This window comes from Lepus europaeus, chromosome 1, assembly GCF_033115175.1.
Source record: "Lepus europaeus isolate LE1 chromosome 1, mLepTim1.pri, whole genome shotgun sequence".
NCBI classification, from domain to species: domain Eukaryota; kingdom Metazoa; phylum Chordata; class Mammalia; order Lagomorpha; family Leporidae; genus Lepus; species Lepus europaeus.
The window spans coordinates 24,896,913-24,917,836 of record NC_084827.1 but is presented as its reverse complement, the minus strand read 5'-3'; the positions used below and the strand labels follow the sequence as shown (position 1 = coordinate 24,917,836).

The 20,924-nt window shown below is 38.2% G+C and overlaps 1 protein-coding gene across 1 annotated transcript; it reads left to right on the top strand.

Moving 5' to 3' along the window:
• The first annotated feature begins 466 nt into the window (after positions 1-466).
• LOC133762259 (hyaluronidase-4-like) lies at positions 467-19,354 on the top strand. Its single transcript, XM_062195273.1, has 4 exons — positions 467-1,387; positions 14,565-14,654; positions 16,720-17,044; positions 19,338-19,354. Exons 1-4 carry the CDS (start codon positions 467-469, stop codon positions 19,352-19,354), a joined length of 1,353 nt encoding a protein of 450 aa, XP_062051257.1.
• Positions 19,355-20,924: the final 1,570 nt, after the last annotated feature.

Genomic DNA, 20,924 nt, shown 5'->3' with positions numbered 1-20,924 from the left:
TCATTTATGAGCTCTGGTTGGAGTTCTGGCTGCTCAACTTCAGATCCGTTTTCCTGCTGGTGCGCCTCACATAAAAAAGTACCATTAATAGAGTTATATGTAAATGTGTAGAAAGAAATGTTGAAAAATATTTATTTTCTCTTAGTAACAGAAAGTTATTATAGGGCAAGTACTTGGGCCCCTACAACCCACACGGGAGACCTGGCTGCTGGCTCCCATTGTAATCATCTTGGGAGTGGATGAAGACAGAAGTGTCTCCCCGCTTCTGTAATTGTACCTTTCAAATAAATGAGTCTTTTAAAAAGTTTCATTTTTTATTCCTTGTAAAAATGAAACTTTGAATTAGGCCAGCATACTATATTAGTAAACCTCATAGTGTTTTTTTTTAAAAAAATTGACCTATTCATTGTGTACTTCAAAACTACAGGACTCCAGGAAACGACTGTGATGCTGAACATTACAGGCCATGAGTAACCAGTGGGTGGCAGGATTGGGAGTGTTGCTGCTCTTGTCCATGGACACTCAACCAGCCCTGAAGCCAGCAATGCACCCAGTGATCAAAAACCAGCCTTTCAACATCTTTTGGGCTGCTCCAACAGTGTATTGTAGGCATAGCTTCAATGTGAATATGAACCTCCAGGTATTTAACATTTTATCCAACCCTACAGAGACAGAGAGTGGATCAACAATTACCATATTTCATCCAAATGAATTGGGCAATTACCCTTATTTCTCTCAAGATGGAGACTCCTATAATGGAGGGATCCCGCAGAACACGAGCTTGTCTGCACACCTCAAGAAAGTTGCCAGCGACATCACAGAAGTTGTCCCTTGGTGGAGATCAGAAGGACTTGCTGTTATTGACTGGGGAAGTTGGAAACCCCAGTGGGACAGAAACTGGGGCAACAGGATAACATATAGAGAACACTCCCTGGCCTTCGCTAGAAATCATCATCCTTACTGGTCAGAAGCGAAAGTGGAAAAAGTCGCCCAACAGGAATTTGAAAATGCCGGAAGGAGTTTTATGAATATTACTCTCACCCTGGCTTTAGAAATGAGACCAAAACGTTTATGGGGCTTTTATCTCTATCCAGACTGCTACAATTATGATTACAAAGTAAATTCAGGCAGATACACAGGTAATTGCCCAGATGATGAAGTTTTCCGCAATGACCAACTCCTGTGGCTGTGGGAAAAAAGCACCGCACTTTATCCTTCAATATACTTGGATAAAATACTGAAGTCAAGTGCAAATGCTTTGAAATTTGTTCATTATCGAGTTAGAGAAGCCATGAGAATCGCTAATATGACTAGACATGACTACGTTTTGCCAGTTTTTGTTTTTTCCAGACCATTTTATTTACATAGCATTGAAACTCTGTCACAGGTAAGAAAAAGTACAGTCACTCACATAAAAAAGTACCATTAATAGAGTTATATGTAAATGTGTAGAAAGAAATGTTGAAAAATATTTATTTTCTCTTAGTAACAGAAAGTTATTCTATTATTATAGGCCTGTATTTCCTCAAATGTCAACCTAATTCTGAAACAGTGTCACTGATGATTAGATGTTCACTGAGAATTTTTGCACAATGATTTTTTTCTAGCTTAAAATTCACAGAGGTTTTCTGCAGAACAATTGTTAAAACTTTGGTTAAATCATGTTGACAGATTAATTTTAACCAGGAAGAAATTTCAGAGTAAATTTCTAAATATGAAAGCATACAGTGGGTTTCCAATCAGAAACATAGAGCTTAGGGAAAGCTACTAAACAATCACACTTTTCATTATATTGCATTTTTATCTTTTAGTTTTCCTGATTTTTTTAAAAAAGTGACTTTATCTTTAAGAGTCTACAGTGCCATCTAGTGGTTATTATAAAAACATTGAAAGTTAGCCGGCGCCGTGGCTCAACAGGCTAATCCTACGCCTAGTGGCGCCTGCACAGCGGGTTCTAGTCCCGGTAGGGGCACCGAATTCTGTCCCAGTTGCCCCTCTTCCAGGCCAGCTCTCTGCTATGGCCTGGGAAGGCAGTGGAGGATGGCCCAAGTGCTTGGGCCCTGCACCCCATGGGAGACCAGAAGAAGCACCTGGCTCCTGGCTTCGGATCAGCGCGGTGCGCCGGCCACGGCGGCCATTGGAGGGTGAACCAACGGCAAAGGAAGACCTTTCTCTCTGTCTCTCTCTCTCTCACTGTCCACTCTGCCTGTCAAAAAAAAAAAAAACCATTGAAAGTTATGTAAAACAGGAATCTTTAGAGAACACAAATTGGGAAATGCAGAGATGTGAAGATGAACTTGTTTGGAAGTTAATGAATTTGCAGATACTGGAAGCATTCAAGTTTTAGCCACATTGTAAGGATGCACTCATTGGATGGGTAGCTAGGTAAAAAAATTCCAAAACTCTTCATTCACACCTGAGAACTAACAATTCAGTTATACCCAATAAAGAACTAGGCCTGTTGCATAGATGATGCATAACTCACTTTATTAGACCACTGATGTTTGAAATGAGGATATTTAAATACAATAGCCATTGCCAAAATATTGCAGGATAAAATCTATTGACCCAAGTATTATTGATTAGATTTGATATTTTCCTCACTGCACTATAACTAAGTATTCAAAATAGGTATTCAAAAGGTGAAGAGGTAAAGAATCATAACATCATGGGAAAGATTTGGAGGAATCTCAGAGGTATCTAATCCACCTGCCACACAAACATGAATCATTTCTTATCTGGGCCTATGTTAGAAGGGGCAATATTAATTTATAGAAAGTCGTTGAATATGTTGCATCTTCTTTGCCTCTGGATAATTTCATACTTCTAGTTCTACCTTCTGGGTATGACATAGAACAAATCAAATCCTTTCAAAACCCAGTTTTTCAAGTATCTTAAGACATCACTCATGTGGTATTTCTCAAGTGATAGATATCTCAAATCATGTCATTTTTCTGAAGCAATTTTAGGAAAAAGACTAGATTATATTTAGTCATAAAAATTACTTATTGAGGCGTTGTCATTGTAGCAGAGCAAGGCCTGCTTCTGGCTTGGCCTGGCCCAGCCCTGGACATTGTGGTCATTTGGGGAGTGAACCAGCAGAGGGAAGATCTTTTTCTTTCTCTCTCTCTCCCTTTCTCTGTGTCACTCTGACTTTTAAATAAATAAAATAACTCTTAAATATTATTTGTTGAGTTTATAAAAAGTGTTAGGAATAGTATATTACTGATACATTCAGACAGTTTATCTTGAATAAAATTGAGAGATGAGATATTTTCATGAAAGTCTTATTTATGTCTTTTCCATTTTTGTACCATTAGACTCTTGAAGTAAATTATGGATTGAGTATCATCTAGAAACTCTACATCAGAAATCTTACTGTATTCACCAAAAAGTATAGAGTTATCTGAATGTAATATTGAAATGTTTTCATGATTTCCTATTGCCTTGTATATTTCACATATCAACCTAAAGCATGGATTTTTCTTGTCTGCTAAGTAACATAAATTTCTCAATTTAATTTCCTTACCAACTCTGCCTGGTCTTTCCTTTCAGAAATGTCTTAATTTAAACAAAAGACTTGATTTGTATGTGAGGAATGTGATACCAATTAGTCTAATCAAAGAATGACTTCCTTTCTTGTGTCACATTGACAAATCGCAAAACACAAGTACTACTAATACAGGTTGGTATCCATAATATGAAAAATAAAAAAACTTCGGAAATGTTCCAACATCTGAAACTTTGAGCCCTGGTTGATGCCACCAGTGGAGGATTCCATTCTTGACCTCATGTGATGGAGGTCACAGTCAAAATACAAATGCATTAAAAGTACTGCACAAAATTACCTTCAGGTAATGTGTATATGAAACATAAATAGATTTTATTTTGAGTCTTGGATTCTATCCTCAAGACATCTCATTTCATGTATATAAATATTCCAAAATTAAAAAAAAAAAACCACAAATCTGAAGCACTCAGGTTTCAAGCTTTTCAGACAAGGAACACTCAACCTATCCTACTGAACCTCAGGGAAGCTTTGCTGTTGCCAGGCCATTTACTCATTCAAGTTTTTGAGTGCTATACTTTTGCACTGGACTCTCCACACTTTGTAGATGAGGCAAGAATGCAGGTTGCTCCAATAGTTATCCTATCTACCACACATCTCTCTCTCTATTTCCCATATCTTTGCTCTTGGTATATAATCTTAAACACAACTTCCTCAGATTCTTTTTTTCTTTTTTTGAAGAAGCATTTTCTTTCTTTCTTTTTTCATTATTTTAATCACAGAAATGTTGATGCACTTCCTTAAGCAAAAGGTTTTTAAAAAGAAAAGTTTGGGCTGCATTTTTGTTGTTGTTACTGCCTCTGATAAAAATGGCCCACTGTTTTGTGTGGGATTCAACTCTAATCCTAGGATTTCTCATATCCAGAGAGTATGATAATTAAGATCCTTTATGAACAGAATATATGTTCTCATGAAAATGTCACAAAGCAATAGCAATGTCACTTTCTTTTAACACTTCAAAGAACACCTAATTCCACAATGTTAAAAAGATAGGTTTTTGGTAATATTTCAACCCTTTGGCTTTTTTTAAAATTTATTTTTTTCTCCCAAAGAAACCTTTTATTTAAGGAATACAAACTTCCCACATTACATAAGTACAGCTCTGGAGAGCGGCAAGATGGTGGAATACAAAAGGAGCACACTGATAGTCCAGGAAGAAACAGTTTAATAAAAGAGGAGATACTGCAGGTTCAAGGAAGAGTAGGAGAAGAAAGAGCAGGGGAAACTCTTCAGGAACTAGTGATTCACAGTGGACCTGCATGGAGAGCGTGTGAGACCACGATTCGGGACACCAGTGGCAGAATCAACACACCAGCACTGGAACGCAAGGTGAGCCAAACCTCAATAGCCCAAGACACCGGTGGGCAAATGGAAAGAGGAGACTAGAGGGAACGAGGTTTGAAACCTGGTGGGGAAAAGTTCACCAGGCTATCTAGTAGAGAGAGGGAAAAAAAAAAGTGACCAATATGGACACGAGTTTCTCTCTCTCCGCTCACCTCTCAAAGGAGAGCAAGACAAAGAGCAGGCGCCATTTTGGACATACATCATAAGCAGGGCGACCTCAGGTCTGCACCGGCCTTCAGCCAAGCAGAAAAACCTGACTCTCAGGGGAGATAACAGGAGATTAGGACCTAATGAATGTGTGGTGCTAATGAACTGAGACTGTGAAAAAAGAGACGGTGGGGGAGAGAACTCACAGGATTCACCTGAGTACTCTCCAGAGACGCTACAATTCAGTAACCTTGGCAACCCACTGGGAGACTGCAGGAGACTTGGAGCCCACACTGAGGGCAGCACAGATTCCCTGTGTGGTCCTTGGGAAAGAGCTTCCAATCTCTGGCTCCTGTGGGTATATCATTTGCCTGCTAACTACCTCCAATTCCACTCAGCTGTTCAGAATTACTTCCCTTTTGAATCAAAAAAAGAAAGAAAGAGAGAGATTTACCACGCCTAACGTGGGAGTGTCACCTTTGGCACACCCTTAACCCTGAAGAACCAAACAGAACTTTCAGGCCACACCCATCTCAAGCCTCTAAGGCTCCATCAAAAGCAGACAGTCCACTTAATACAGTCAAAGTATAAAAAGAAAAAAAACACCACAGTGAGGGAAGAAGAATCCAAAGAATATCTCTACAATGCCAAGCAACAAACACAAAAATCGAGGAAACAAGAACAAGGAAGACATTATGACACCCCTAAATGAACAAGACACCCCAAGCCAAGATTATGAAGATGATGAGATGGAAGAAATGCAAGATACGGATTTCAAAGAAGTTATGATAAGAACAATTAGTAGTTTTCAAAAACAAATGCTTGAGCTACGGAATTCCTTACAGGATAGGATAGAAAATCTCCTTTGAGAAAATGAAATCTTAAGGAGGAATCAAAATGAAATGCAGAAACTAGTAGAACAGGAAAGTGTGATAGTGAAGAGAAATCAAAATGAAATGAAGAACTCAATAGATCAAATGACAAACACATTAGAGAGCCTTAAAAACAGAGTCAGTGAAACAGAAGAGAGAATATTGGACTTAGAAGACAGAGCACAGGAAACTATATAGTGAAACCAAAGAAAAGAAGAGGAAATTAGGAATCTAAAAAATATTGTTGGGAATCTACAGGATACTATTAAAAAACCCAACATTCAGGTTCTAGGAGTTCCTGAAGGCATGGAGAGAGAGAAAGGGTTAGAAGGCCTTTAGTGAGATACTTGCAGAGAACTTCCCGGATCTGGAGAAGGACAGAGACATCCTAGTACAGGAAACTCATAGAACCCTTGGTAAACATGACCGAAAGAGATCCTCACCATGACATGTTGTAATCAAACTCACCACAGTGAAACATAAATAAAAGATTCTAAAAGGTGCAAGAGAGAAACGTCAGATTACTCTCAGAGGATCTCCAATTAGACTCACAGCAGACTTCTCATCAGAAACCTTACAAGCTAGAAGGGAATGGTGAGACATAGCCCAGATACTAAGAGAGGAAAACTGCCAGCCCAGAATATTATATCCTGCAAAGCTCTCATTTGTGAATGAAGGTGAAATAAAGACCTTTCATAGCAAACAGAAATTGAAAGAATTTGTTGCCACTCGTCCAGCCCTCCAAAAGGTGCTTAAAGATGTGTTACACGCAGAAACACAGGAACATGGTCATCAATATGAAAGAAGGTAAAGGAAGGAAACCTCACAGCAAAAGATCACAGGAAGCTCAAAGTATATATTAGAAAATATCTTTGGCAAATGGCAGGGCAACGTTACTCCTTCTCAATAGTCACATTGGATGTTAATGGCCTGAACTGTCCAGTTAAAAGACACCGATTGGCTGATTGAGTTAAGGAACAAAACCCATCTATTTGCTGCTTACAAGAGACACATCTTCCCAACAAAGATGCATACAGAGTGAAAGTGAAAGGCTGGAAAAAGATATAGCATGCCAACATAAATGAAAAAAGCTCAGGCTAAAATTTGTGTTATCTTATTGAAAACCTTATCCTAATTTTGAGATTTTTAACAGTTGATTTCAAAATGTAAATCAAGGACATTGGCAGATGGAAAATGTTACAAGTATACTAATCTATTTCTCTTTGACATAGAATTAAAATCTGATTCTCTGTTAAAGCAATGTGTTAAAGTAATCTATTATGTCCTCTCAATGTCTGTTAAATTCTAATTGTTCAAAAACAGCTGAATTTTTATTAAGAGCTGTGGGTTATTTAAATATGTGCTTATTTTCAAAGATCTGAATAATCACCTTGTAACAATGATCAAATTTGGTCTATATTATGTCATGATTTTAAGGAATCTTATTTCAACCAGATATTTTGGATTTTGAGCCTTCTTGGCATTCTTGACAGGCATTCAAAAAATCAAAGTTTCAAACAATCTGGACTCTAAAATTTCCTGTAAATCTTGGACTTTGGTTTTTCCAGTTTGGGCCCAACTGAAAAAATCGAAGGACCTGTGTGTCTCATAGAGACACCAACTAATCAGGCTATTTGGATTATATTAGAAGTACTGTCAAGATGTGACGTGGTACTAAATTTTAAGTTTCTATAATGGAAAATGCTATTAATACAAATGTTTGAGAATTAAAAAGCCTAATGATCTTGTGTTACTAGACATGATAGTTATCTTAATGAGAAAGCCCCAGAGGCCTAAAGGGTTAAATACTTGTAAAATCCTACAGGTGCTTTCAAAACTACTATGAAGTAAGCAAGTGCCTCTTGTTGGTTGATGAGTTTATAATTTTAAACATGGCAACTTAAAGTCTTTTGTCATCCACAGTTACATATGATGTGCTGCTCATAAAACTAAAGCGTTGTTGGTTCTGTGTTTAGCTGTCCTCCTATAGGTTCCTATGGACTTTATCCAGCCACTTCTATTGTATTCAGTACTTTGGGATGGCTCTGTAAACAGATGAAGCCAATAATGTATTAACAGTACAAACTGAGAGAAAGTATGGTTAACTGAGGATACTAAAAACAAAAAGCAATTCAAGTCAATTGGCAATTTACAAAAAGAGTTAAAGATTTTAAAAGCTATTATTAAAATTGCTATATTGGTCTATTATGTTATGTTATATGTGTGTACATATTGTACATCCACATGGGAAAATTTTATTAAGAGTTTTATTTTAATTGGCTTATAGATAAGATTGTCCATAAATTTAAGCTGTTAAAATTAATCAAAAATACATTTTAATTCATGTGACCTGAATCTCTGTATCATATGTTTTATACTTGTTGGCAGAAAGAAACTAAAAACATTTTATATGTTTGTGCTTAAGTTTACTGGTTAAACAAACTACACCATGTTAGATATTTAAGAGGTGTTTCCAAATAAATGATTCTTAAAATTTATAGAAGGCATTGGACCTTCTGGTAAATGTTTTCTTAAGTTGTTATCTAATGGATGAAACTATTTGCTAAGTAATCATGTGATATTGCTATTGTCAGCAAGCGATCTAGGACTTGCTCCCTCATTTCTCTATTCTAAGCCCAACTTGTTCTTTCATATCTCTATTCTTTTCAAGGTAGGAAACTAATTCTATTATGAAGGAATCTGTAGGACGCACAATTTAATCTTTAGACCTTATAAAAGAGATGGCTAACATTTTTCTGTAACAGCATAGCCAAAATAAGAGCTTAAATTATAATCTCATAGCTAGACTTATTTCATCATCAGCGAAGTAAACAGTAAGTAGAAAAAACCTCCCTTTCAGACCAAAGGGAAAGAAAGTCTTAAAGTGAGAATATAATTTTCCTCATGGGCATTGTCTACCTTAGAAAAACTACTACAGAACATTCCTGTGACTATAGACTTGTAGTTTAGGCCACCGAAGATTAGAGATGGGACACGGGCACTCCCTTGACTTGCATCATCTGGTCTGCTTTAACACAAACCAGGAGGAAAAGAAAGCTAGGCATCAGAAGCAATGGGTGGCAGGCCTATTAATGGCTGATCTGTACAGTGATCTGCCCTCAAGGAGACCCAACAGGCCAGTCCACTGCAGTGGCTTTCAATGTGGTAAGCCTGGGCTTCAGCAGAAGTCAGCTTATGAAGAGCCCTGGCAGCTCTGCCAAGAGTTGGATCACTGGAAATGGACCTGCCCTGGAGTCGAAGGATGCCCAGGTCAGAGCCACAGATCTTATTGGCTCTAAGCTGAAAAGCCCTTCACTCAGCCCAACTTCCAAAGTGACCACTGCAGCTGAGGGGATGGTCAAGTAGGGTCAGCAACATTGCAGGCAGAACTGTAAATTTCTTGTTAGAGATGCCCCCTGCCTTTACCTGGCCAGCTCTCCTCCCAGGCCAACCAAGTAATGAGTCAACAGAGTGCCTTTCCCTAGGAGGTTCACACCTCCCTTAGGATGCACCCCATGCAAAGAGATAGATAGGTCTGGACTTCTTAACTTACAAGGCCTAAAGCCCACCAGATTATTATCAAGCCCCTTCTGTCAGGTTCTATTTGCCTCTCAATCAGAAAAGTTAATTGTAGCTTAGACAGCACCTTTCTTAGCCCCTCTAATAATGACTCTGTCCTTTGTTCTAGACCCTGTCTAGCGCACTTGGCCTCATTCCTTTGTAATCATAACCTCTACTCTACCTCCAATGGCTCTACTCCTAACCTGTGTGTACTGATGGTCCTCTTCCCTACTTAATACTGTATAATTGTTCATACCTGGTTAATGCCACTCTTAGGTTCATTGGTTACTATCCTCACCCTGTCTTTTATGACCTTGTCTAAATATGATCAGAGTCAGCGAACTTGGAAGGCTTCCATAGCCTTGGCAACTCATGACGACAGCCTAGGGTGGTTGCTGGCACCATAAACTAGAGTGTCAGTTTGCTGGGTCAACAACAGGAGTCACTGTGCACTTGCTCCTCATTTGGGATCTCTGTCCTTAATGTGCTATACATTGTGATTTAATGCTATAACTAGTACTCAAACAGTATGTTTCACTTTGTGTTTCTATGTGGGTGCAAACTGTTGAAATCTTTACTTAATGTATACTAAATTGATCTTCTGTATATAAAGAGAATTGAAAATGAATCTTGATGTGAATGGAAAGGGAGAGGGAGTGGGAAAGGGGAGGGTTGCGGGTGGGAGGGAAGTCATGGGAGGGGGGAAGCCATTGTAACCCATAAGCTGTACTTTGGAAATTTATATTCATTAAATAAAAGTTAAAAAAAAATAAGTACAGCTCTTGGAATATAGTGATTCTTCCCACCACACCACTCTCCCACCAGTCTCCCATCCCTTCTCCTCCTCCCTCTCCCATTGAAGAAGTATTTTCTATTTTTTTTAAAGACTTATTTATTTATTTGAAAACCAGAGTTACAGAGAGGCAGAGGCAGAGGCGGGGGTAGGGGAAGGAAAGAGAGAGGTCTTCCATCCACTGGTTCACTTCCTAAGTGACTGCAATGGCCAGAGCTGGGCTGATCCCAAACCAGGAACCAGAGGCTTCTTCTAGGTCTCCCACATGGGTGCAGGGGCCCAAACACCTGGGCCATCCTCCATTGTTTTTTCAAGCACATTATCAGGGAGCTAATGCAGCTAGGACTTGAACCAGCGCCCATATGGGATGCCAGCACTGCAGTGCCGGCCCCACCTCCTCAGATTCTTGGTGAATTACAGTCTACTTAATTACCCAATTTGAGAGTTGCTTGGGTACTTCTCTTCTCTTCCTCTAATACTTTTCTATTTTGATTTCTAAGTAACTCTTCAACTGTACAAGAACTGACATTGCCTTTGTTGAGGCCTCACCATATCTCACTGAACAATTTCCATCATCTCCTAATTGGTATCTTTGTCTATATCATCCTGACAGCCTGTAAAATTATCTTTCAAAGTTGAAAATTTGTGTCTTTCTAGTACTAAAAATTTATTGTGTTAAGTTCTAACAGTTTAAAATAGCAATTTTTAAAGAAAAATATTTTTAATGTAGAAAAGACGAGCATTTAATAGCTTAATGAAATACAAACCATACCCATACACAGTAAATTTACTGTTACAAGAACTTCTAATCCTTCCCAGGTTCTCAGAGTCTGGGTACAGCATTATACAAAGTAGCCGCTCCATAGATATTTACTTATATACAAAGATTCATATGCTTTCACTTCTCCTCAAATTCTGTGTACTTTACCGCAGGAGTTGTTGGTTGTTTTCTGGAGGGCTGGTATTCTTGCTGCATATGAGCTTCTGTTTTATTCTTCCTTATAGGCATGAAACTGCCCTCTCTCGCCTATCTCGTGAATTCCCTTTCATTCTCAGGGACCCACCTGCAATTTCAGCTGTTCAAGTAAACTTTCACAGACTCTCTTCCATGCAGTATTAAGCACATTTAATCAAAATATGCCCTGTAAATGATACTAATATTGAAACTGATACTGTAATTACTTATTTATATGTCTGTCTCATCCATCAAACTAAAGCATTCCCTCAAGAGCATGACCTGGAATCTGTTATTTGCAGCAATTAGAACATTGTCTGGGACATCATAAATATTATCAAATAATTTAAGAATAAATCAAAGATCCACTGTTTCCAATTCTGCTATGGTTCTCTGTTTTAGAAACAAGGATAACATTATTTTTTTAACTTTTATTTAATGAATATAAATTTCCAAAGTACAGCTTATGGATTACAATGCCCCCCCCCCCCAATTACTTCCCTCCCACCCGCAACCCTCCCCTCTCCCGCTCCCTCTCCCCTTCCATTCACATCAAGATAAATTTTCAATTAAGGAATAACATTATTAATGTGTTCTTTACCTTAGTCAATGGGTAGAGTCTTTTTATTTTTTAAAGATTTTATTTATTTATTTAAAAAGGAGAGAGAGGGAGAGAACGAGGGAGGAAGGAGAATAGAAAGAGAAAGAGAGAAAGAGAGAGAAAGAGGGAGGAAGAGAGAGGGAGAAAATGTATCTGAAACTGTAAAAGTTGTATTCCTATGCATCCCTATGGACTTACTTCTAACGGTACAGTTTAATAAATTTGCCTTGGGATCCCAAATCCCCTTGGGTTGGATGATGAAAGTAACATCTTAAGTTTCAAAGTGATCATATAGGTGGAATTGATTGTTAAAGTGATCATGTCAATAGGATTAAGTGTTTACTGCTAATAGTAAATAGAATTAGAGAGGAGTAAATGCTCCAACATGGGAAGGAGTCTATACAGCAGACTCATAGAGTGACAATCGCTAAAACTAACACTCAGTAATCTCAGAGTCAGCCCTAAAGGCATTCTGGTCTGTCTGAAAAGCCCACAAGAGCATTTCAGGCATGGAAAGCCAGGACACTCGTACAAAAAGTGTCCCTACATGGAGAACCTTCCTGGGTAAAACCCCAGCGAAAAGAAGTGGTCATCAAAGAAGGATGTACTTTTCTCCAAAAGGAGGAGGGGATTCCCACTTTGCTTATGGCCTTGTCTGAATCCTGAGCCTACGCAGCTCACATCAAGAGCCTGGGGTGATCATTGACGTCATACATAAGAGTGTTAATTGTTAAATTAACAATAGAAGTCACTGTGTGCTAACTTCCCATGCAGGACCTCTGTCCTCAAAGAGCTACAGTATTAGCATTAATTATGAAGTTTGCTCCCAAAGATTTACCTTGTTCTAGTGTGTTATATTCTAACCCATCATAAGTTCTATTTATGTCTAAGTGTCAAACTCCATTGCCTGTATTCTTAGGCATTTTTTGAAAGCTTATCAAGTGCCTCAAACAAACTCTTGGATCCATGTATCTCTGAAATTCCTATCTCGCATGTTTTAACATAAGGCCAAATACAAAGTACAGAATGGTTAAAAGCCTCAGGACTTCTGATGAGACAGTTGCTTCAATGCATCTTATTGTGTGCTAAACCTTTGTCTAAGGGATAATTTCTCCTACATCCCACTAAACCCAGAATCTGGGAAAGTGAGGATACAAAACTTCCCAAAGCTCAGGTTTCTAAACTAGAAGTAGATTACCTGGGATATGTTGTAACTGTAGAAAAAGTGTGTTCTTTCAGTAAAAAGAAGGGATGCTATTTTATAAATGGTCCTCATAGACTAAAAAGGCAGCTGAGGATATTTCTGGGAATGGCAAGGTTCTGTGGAATTTGGATTCCAAGATTTGGATCCCAAACTTTTGTATATAGCTTTAAAGAGGTCCTGAGACAGACACTGTGCTGGACAGTGTAGCTACAAGAGTTGTTCCAAAGAATTAAGGAGCTTCTAACAGGAGTTCTGACATTGGAAATTGCTGATGACAGGATTCTTCGGAATATGGACTCCAGGATTTGGATTCTAAGCCTTGTATTTGCTTAAAAAACCCCTTACACAGACACACTGTGATGGACAGGGGATACAGAAGGTGTTCCAAGGAACTAAGAAGTTTTGACAAAAACTCCAACATTAGGAATTCCTAAACAAGCCATTCACAGAAAGATACTCTTCAGATCAGTTGCAGCATAAATGGAAGGGACCTTACCAGATGCTGCTAAGCACAACTACCTCAGTAAAATTAGGGTTAAATCTCTACCTATTAAGTCTTCACAGGTCAACTCAAAAGACATTCCTGATTATTCCTGTAAGTCGATCAGAGACCTTACGTACCTCTTCAAAACAAAAAGGATAAACAAAGCCTTTGCTTTCTCACATCAAGACACCGTCTGTTGAAATCTCTACTTAGTATATACTAATAATCAGTATATACTGATTCTACACCCTTCAACATCTCTTAGGATTAAGGGAATGGAGTCTCTGAGGGGGAATGTTGTAGGCAGGCAGGCATATAGGTTAAAATTGATCAGGTTTGTGAGCTAGAAGACCATGCTTTCACCATGCCTGTGTGACCTCATATCCCTATCTGACGACACCTGTGTGACCACCGACCACTCAGGCTAATTAATCACTCATCTTTGGAAGTGGATTAAAGGCCTGGAACACAGTGGGCCCAGCCCTTTTTGGCCCCCTTTTTGCCATGTTTCCTTTTTGCCCTGGATCCGCTTGCTGCCCCGGTGCCTTTGGGGTGCATGGCCTTCAGGCCACCTGCCCCATGCTTTCTGGCCTACATGCTCCTCCACATGGCTGGCTCCTGGTACTCAGTATGAATCCAGATTTCCTTCTCTCAGATATCGCCCCTCACTCTCCTATGCATTTCTCCCATTGAATATAAAGCTTAACAACTAAAAGAAAAAAAAAAAAAAGAAGAAGAATCCACTGATTCATTCACTTTCCAAATGGCTGTAAAGGCTGGGGGTGTGGGGCAAGTTGCAGCCAGCAGCCTGGAATCCCAATCCTATCTCCTATGTGGTAGCAGGGGCCCAAGTACTTGGGCCATCTTCTGTTGCTTTACAAGGTGCATTAACAGGAAGCTGGATCAGAAGTAGAGCAACCGGGACTCAGATGGGTGCCCATATAGGATACTGACATCTCAGGCAGCAGTTTTACCTGCTTCACCACAAGTCTTATTGAATTATCAGAAACTACTCCTAACATTTCTCTTTTCTAGGAAGACCTAGTGCATACAATTGGTGAAAGTGCTGCATTAGGAGCAGCAGGAATAATATTGTGGGGAGGAGATGAGTACGCTACTTCAAAGGTAAGTAATGATTTTTCTGTCACTATCTTGAACATATTTTAGATATTTGGAGTTTAAAATTTTTTTTCCACATCAAAGCCAAATCGTTGCATATTATCCGCTACCTTGACTTTAATGAAGTTTGATGGCCAGAGGTGCTAACATTGTGTGAGCACCTACTCTATGCCAGCCTCTGTGGCTAGCAGAGGGGTAGGAAGAGCTCAATTCTTCCAATCAGGCAGCCCTAAATAAGAGGTTGATAGTTTGGATTCTAGGAATGTACTTCAGGGCATGTTAATTAACCTCTCTGAATCTCAGCTCATCAGTCTAAAAAAGCTGAATTAAACTAAATAAAACAAAGCTACTATGCAAGAGTTTTGTCAGGTTATATGCAAAAAGGAAAAATAATATTAAATTTAAAAGATAAGTAATTGTTTCATTCATAGCAAGAAGGGTAAATTCTCCAAATGATTATTTTTCTGATTAAATAGAAATTCAATTTACTAGAGTAAAACATATTTGTAAATAAAGGTTTATTAACGATTTACTGTGGAATAGTAGGTTAAACCTCTGCCTGTGGTGCCTGCATCCCATATGGGTGCTGATTTGAGTCCTGGCTGCTCCACCTCTGATTAAGCTCCCTGCTGATGGCCTGGGAAAGCAACAGAAAATGGCCCAAACTTGGGCCCCAGCATTTGCATGAGGGACCCAGAAGAAGCTACTGGGTCCTGACTTTGGATTGGCCCAGCTCTGGTCTTTGTGGCCATTTGGAGAGTGAACCAGTGGATGGAAGATCTCTGTTTTTCCCTCTCTCTATTTGTGACTTTGCCTCTCTAATAAATAAATAAATCTTAAAAAAAGTACACTGAATGTGAAGTCTACCTTTTTAACTTTTTTTTTGAAGACACAGTACAATGTTAACTATGTTGTACTGCAGATTTCTAGAATTTATTTATGTGGCATAAATGAAACTTTACACCCATCGAATAACAACTTCATTCCCCGCGTCCCAATCCCTTGACAATTACTATTTCATTCTCTGCTCTGTGAGTTTGAGTATTAGGCATCACCTGTAAGTGAAATCATGCAGTGTTTGGTGTTTGTCCTTCTATGCCTCCTTTATTTTACTCAGCATAACATCTTTTAGATTCACCTATATTTGTGGCAGAATTTCCTTATTTTTTAAGGTTAAAATTAATATTCTGTTGAATGTATATTCATTATTTTTATTCATTGCTCTATGGATGGATATTTTGGCTACAGTATTAAACATGGAAGTGAAGATACCTCTTCAAGAATGTGATTTCAATTCTTTTGGGTATATTCCCAGAAGTATATTGGTATATATGCTGGGTTATATGGTAATTCCATTTTAAACCCATTTTAAAATTTTTAAAGAATTTCCACACTGATTTTCATGGCTGCTGTACCATTTTCAGTCCCACCAACCTGGTACAAAGTTTCCGTCTTCTCTACAAGCTCATCAACATTTGCCCTTTTGTGCTTTGAAGACAATAGTCTTCCTAACAGGTGTAAGGTGATTAACTCACTGCAGTTTTCACTTACATTTCCTTGATAATAATGATGTTGCACATCATTTCACCTTTTTTTTTTTACAATTTGCATGTCTTCTTTAGAGAAATATTTATTCAAGTTGTTTGCCATTCTTAAAAAGTGGATTATTAGTGTGTTTTGCTGTTGAGTTGTAGGAATTTCTTAGATATTTTGGATATTAATGTCTTATAAGATATGCTTTGAAAATATTTTCTGCCATTCCAGATGTTCCTTTCTCATTAGTTGATTGTTTCTATTATTGTACAGAAACTTTTTAGTGTGATGTAGTACCTTTTATTCATTTTTGTTTTTGTCATCTGTGTGTTTCACATAAGTAAAAGGTCTTCTTATTAAAAGGTATAACTGATCACTCATATGACCTTATAAAGGCTTAGTCCTCACTTAAAAGATTAATTGCTCTGAAATGCTTTTCTACCTTAGCCTTATCAAATACAAAACTTCTGGCATTAATACCAGAATAATGAGATCACATTTTGAGAGCACTTTAAGTAGATCTCTATTTTCCCCACAGGAGAACTGCTTATCTGTAAAACAATCTGTTCAAGGACCATTGGGTCATTATGCTGTTAATGTGACATCTGCTGCCAAGTTCTGCAGTCAAAATCTATGTAATAATCATGGAAGATGTGTTCGGAAAATACCTGAATCCTCCTCCTATCTGCATATGCCTGAAAGCAGCCGTAAAAAGTACATCGTCAACAAGAGCCTCAGATTCATCCTTTCTGAAACCAGTAAGCTGAAGGCAGAGACAGAAATGAAGAATGGATTTGTATGTCACTGCTATTATGGCTGGCATGGGGAGTCTTGCCACCAGCAGCGTGTTTCAGAGCTCTTAAGTAGGAAGAATACAGCTTCTGCTGCATGCTTCGATGTATCAGTTTTTTTCTGCATAACTTTATTTCTGATTCTGCTGAAATTTTTTTACTTACTACTACAATATTAAATTTTTCCTGGAAGAGTAGAAAACTTTGACTTTTTCTTTAATTTCAATATATTTATTGGTTTTATGGTTTAAAAAAGTAACCATTGACTCCATTCATTGATATAGCAATCACTTATTGAGTGTTTATTTTGTGTGAAGCAATAGGAATAAGGAAGTTATATATATATATATATATATATGATATATATATATATATGCCTGCAGGGACTGTAAATTCTTATGAGAAAATCAATAAAAGAAAAGTAAATAGACAAATACATATATATCAGGTGATGGTAAGTGCTGCAGAGAATAATAAAGCAGAATAAAAGGATTAGAGAGTGTGAAGGAGTACTGGAAAGTATAAGGGTGGTCATAAGGACTCTACAATTATATGATCTGAAGGCAGAAGGGGCAGTTCAAGAATAGCGTGGGCAAAGAGGGGTGGGTAGAGTGGAGACTATCACTATTCCTGAATCTGTATATAGGAAATACAGGAAATTTGTATACCTTAAATAAAATATTTTTTTTAAAGAATACACCTAAGAAAGAGCACTCTTGGAATAGGGAATAACAAATACAAAAGAAGGTAGGTGTTCAGACTCTAGGGGTTGGGAATCCCTAAATAATACAAATGTCCCCAGGATGCTAAATTATCGGGTTGAAAAACATCTATATTGAATGTCCAAAGAAATGCCAGGGCTTTTGGAAACCCATTTAGCTATCATTGATATCAGAGGATATATCCTGTTAGAATCCCATAAATAGGAATTTATATTAGAAATTATTTTATATGATATTTTTGGCTTATTAAAGAATGTTGTATTTGAGCAATTCACCAGTTCTCAATACATGGTAATTCATTTGAACAATTCATGAGGTACCTTGATGTGACCTGGTTATAATCCAAGTCATCTTTTATAAAGATTCCAAAGAGATAATACCTCAAATATTATTTCCTTTTTTAGGGTAGATAATTTCCTTTTTAACACTTTCCAAATATTGCACTTTCATATGTACTTTGTCCTGGCATACAGATAGGGCATTGATAGGCAAATCACAGTCAGATTCCTATTTCAGTTCATTTGTTTGTCTACTCATTCGCTATTCAGTCATTTATTTGGGGAATAAGTAAATGTTAAAGCAGTAGCAAAATTGAGGCTAATTTGGTAAATTTTCCCTTTTGTCTGTGTCCTTCTGCATCAAGACTCCAACTGTGGTAATTAGATTCTTATGCCCAAACACAAAATGTTTTTACAACTATTAAAGTTGGTATAATACCATTGCAAGTGAAAAGGAAAGGCTCCCTCTGTCCTTACAGTGATAAGATGTTCTTCAACAATTATTATATCTGGGTTTTGATATGGAATGAATTCCAGTAAAGTAGGAAAAGGCAAATACTAATAAATGTTATCACCATTTTGAACAAGAAGATATAAAATAAAAACATATCTAATTTTGTCCAGAAACAACGTATACATCAAAGAATATACAAAAGTTCATTGTTTAAACTTACAGTGCCACCAAAATTGTCAGCACTTAAGAAGGACTGAAGTAGATAAAAAGAAAACTGAAATATATAATTAACACATTGAAGGAAATAGTAAGCATCTAAATCCTATTACTCACCGATAATCATTTGATTTTTTTCTTGATAAAAGATCATTAAATTTTTTCCAATTAAATTTAATAGGCAGTAAAAAAAACCCTAAAACCAAAGGAACTACTATATTTCTAATCATGGATTTTTCGAAAGTTTGTAAAAAAGACTGCTCAGATTAATAATAGATAGTGAAAAGCATCCAGTTTTTGTTGTAATTTTTAATTTTTAAATTTTTAAAAGATTTATTTATTTACTTGAAAGTCAAAATTACACAGAGAGAAGGAGAGGCAGAGAGAGAGAGAGAGGTCCTCTATCTGCTGGTTTACTCCCCAATGGGCTGCAACAGGCGGAGCTGCGCTGATCTGAAGCCAGGAGCCAGAAGCTTCTTTTGGGTCTCCCACGTGGGTGCAGGGGTCCAAGAACTTGGGCCATCTACCACTGCTCTCCCAGGCCACAGCAGAGAGCTGGATCAGAAGTGGACCAGTAAGGTCCCGAATCAGCACCCATATGGGATGCCGGCACTGCAGGCGGCTGCTTTACCTACTACGCCACAGCACCTGCCCCCTGTAATTTATCTTTATCTTACATAATTTTGACTTTCCAGATTATATAGTCAACTAACTTATAAAGAGTAATCAATTACATCTAATCTAAGAACAGATATACACATCCCTATGCTTTCTTAAAGAAAATATCAAAATTTAGGCTATGTTGCATTGTTAATGATAATTTTCCAAGAGGAATTAAGTAAGGGCTCATCTATAAGCAAAATATCTTACGAATACTAGAAATAACTTTACTAAGTGAAACATGTATTTTAAGATAATGACAGTATTTCTGTTTGAAAGCCAAAGAGGACTTGTCTCATCAGAAAATTTCTTGCCCAGTGACTGTCCATTGCCTAGGGCAGTGTTGTTTCTTCCCTCCTATTGTTAAAAAAAATCACAGCAAAGAAAATCCAAGATGGCTGAATAGGGTACAGCCTCACTAACTTAAGATGCTTTGGGATATGAAAGAACAAAGGAAGGTCTATTTCTAGGGGTCTGAGAGAAATTTTTGTTGAAAAAGTAAAAAAAAAAAATATGAAGACTCCACGGGAGAAGAGGAGAGAAGACACACCACTGTGGCAAGCTGTGTGGTGCAGTCAGCTGCCAACTTTGAGCTGCCATCTTACCATGTCAAGGTAGGAAGAAATTGCCACATGCCCCTCTGCTCACTGTTTTAGCTGAGAGGGAATTGCACAGTCACCCAATGACTTTTTCTTCAGCCTGGAGACCTGACAGGGGTCTGAGCATCCGCTGGGCTTAGAGCAAGGCAGCTGTGTTGCTTTCCTCCCTTTCTCCACCTGCACAGAGCACCTACTTGGTATCAAAAAGTTAAACAGTGCACCTTTGTTCTGCTTCTACCAGCATCATAGTTAAGAGTAAGGGCAACATGTGGGACAAAGGACAGATCCCCTGCATCTTGGGACTGTGAAGTTTTGGGGCATTAGCTCCAGAGCTACACTCATACACTCATGAGGATTCACCTTAGATCTGGGGAGCTAACACCAGAAGCAGCCCATAAAAAAATCTGCTCTTTCCCTGGGATATCTGGATAATGACCCCACTATACCTTGCAATGGCAGGATTGTAACAATTTATTCCAAATATCTTGGTGCCACTGGAATCTACCTGATGGAAATAGGGACAAACCTACTTGAATTCTGCCTCTCTGGACTCATACCTTCCAGGGTAAAATCTCTTGTATACCTTGTAGTCATCCTGCAGGGTTGGAACAGAGTTCATTTTACATCCCCAAGTCCTAGAACTAGGGCTGTTGGTATTATAAGCCACAAACACTAGTTGGACTCTCTTAGCAGGAACTGAGGAAGGGTCCATCCATATCACACAGTCTTAGAGCCACAGCAATTGGCATCATTCAGGCTGGCCAGTACGACAAGGGGGGTAGCCATCCATGTCTTCCTCAGCACCAAGAACAAGGCCCTGGCTATCAAATTCACCAAAGACTGACAATGAACTCTCTCTGGACCAAAGATACACACCCAAGGAGACACTTATCTCACAGCCACACTTCTATCCCTATGAACTGCAGCAGACTAGACCACCGTGTCACTTATAGACACACCTTACATTAAGACAAAAGAATCATTCAGAGATTACACTTCTGGGCTTACCTACAACCAAAGCCA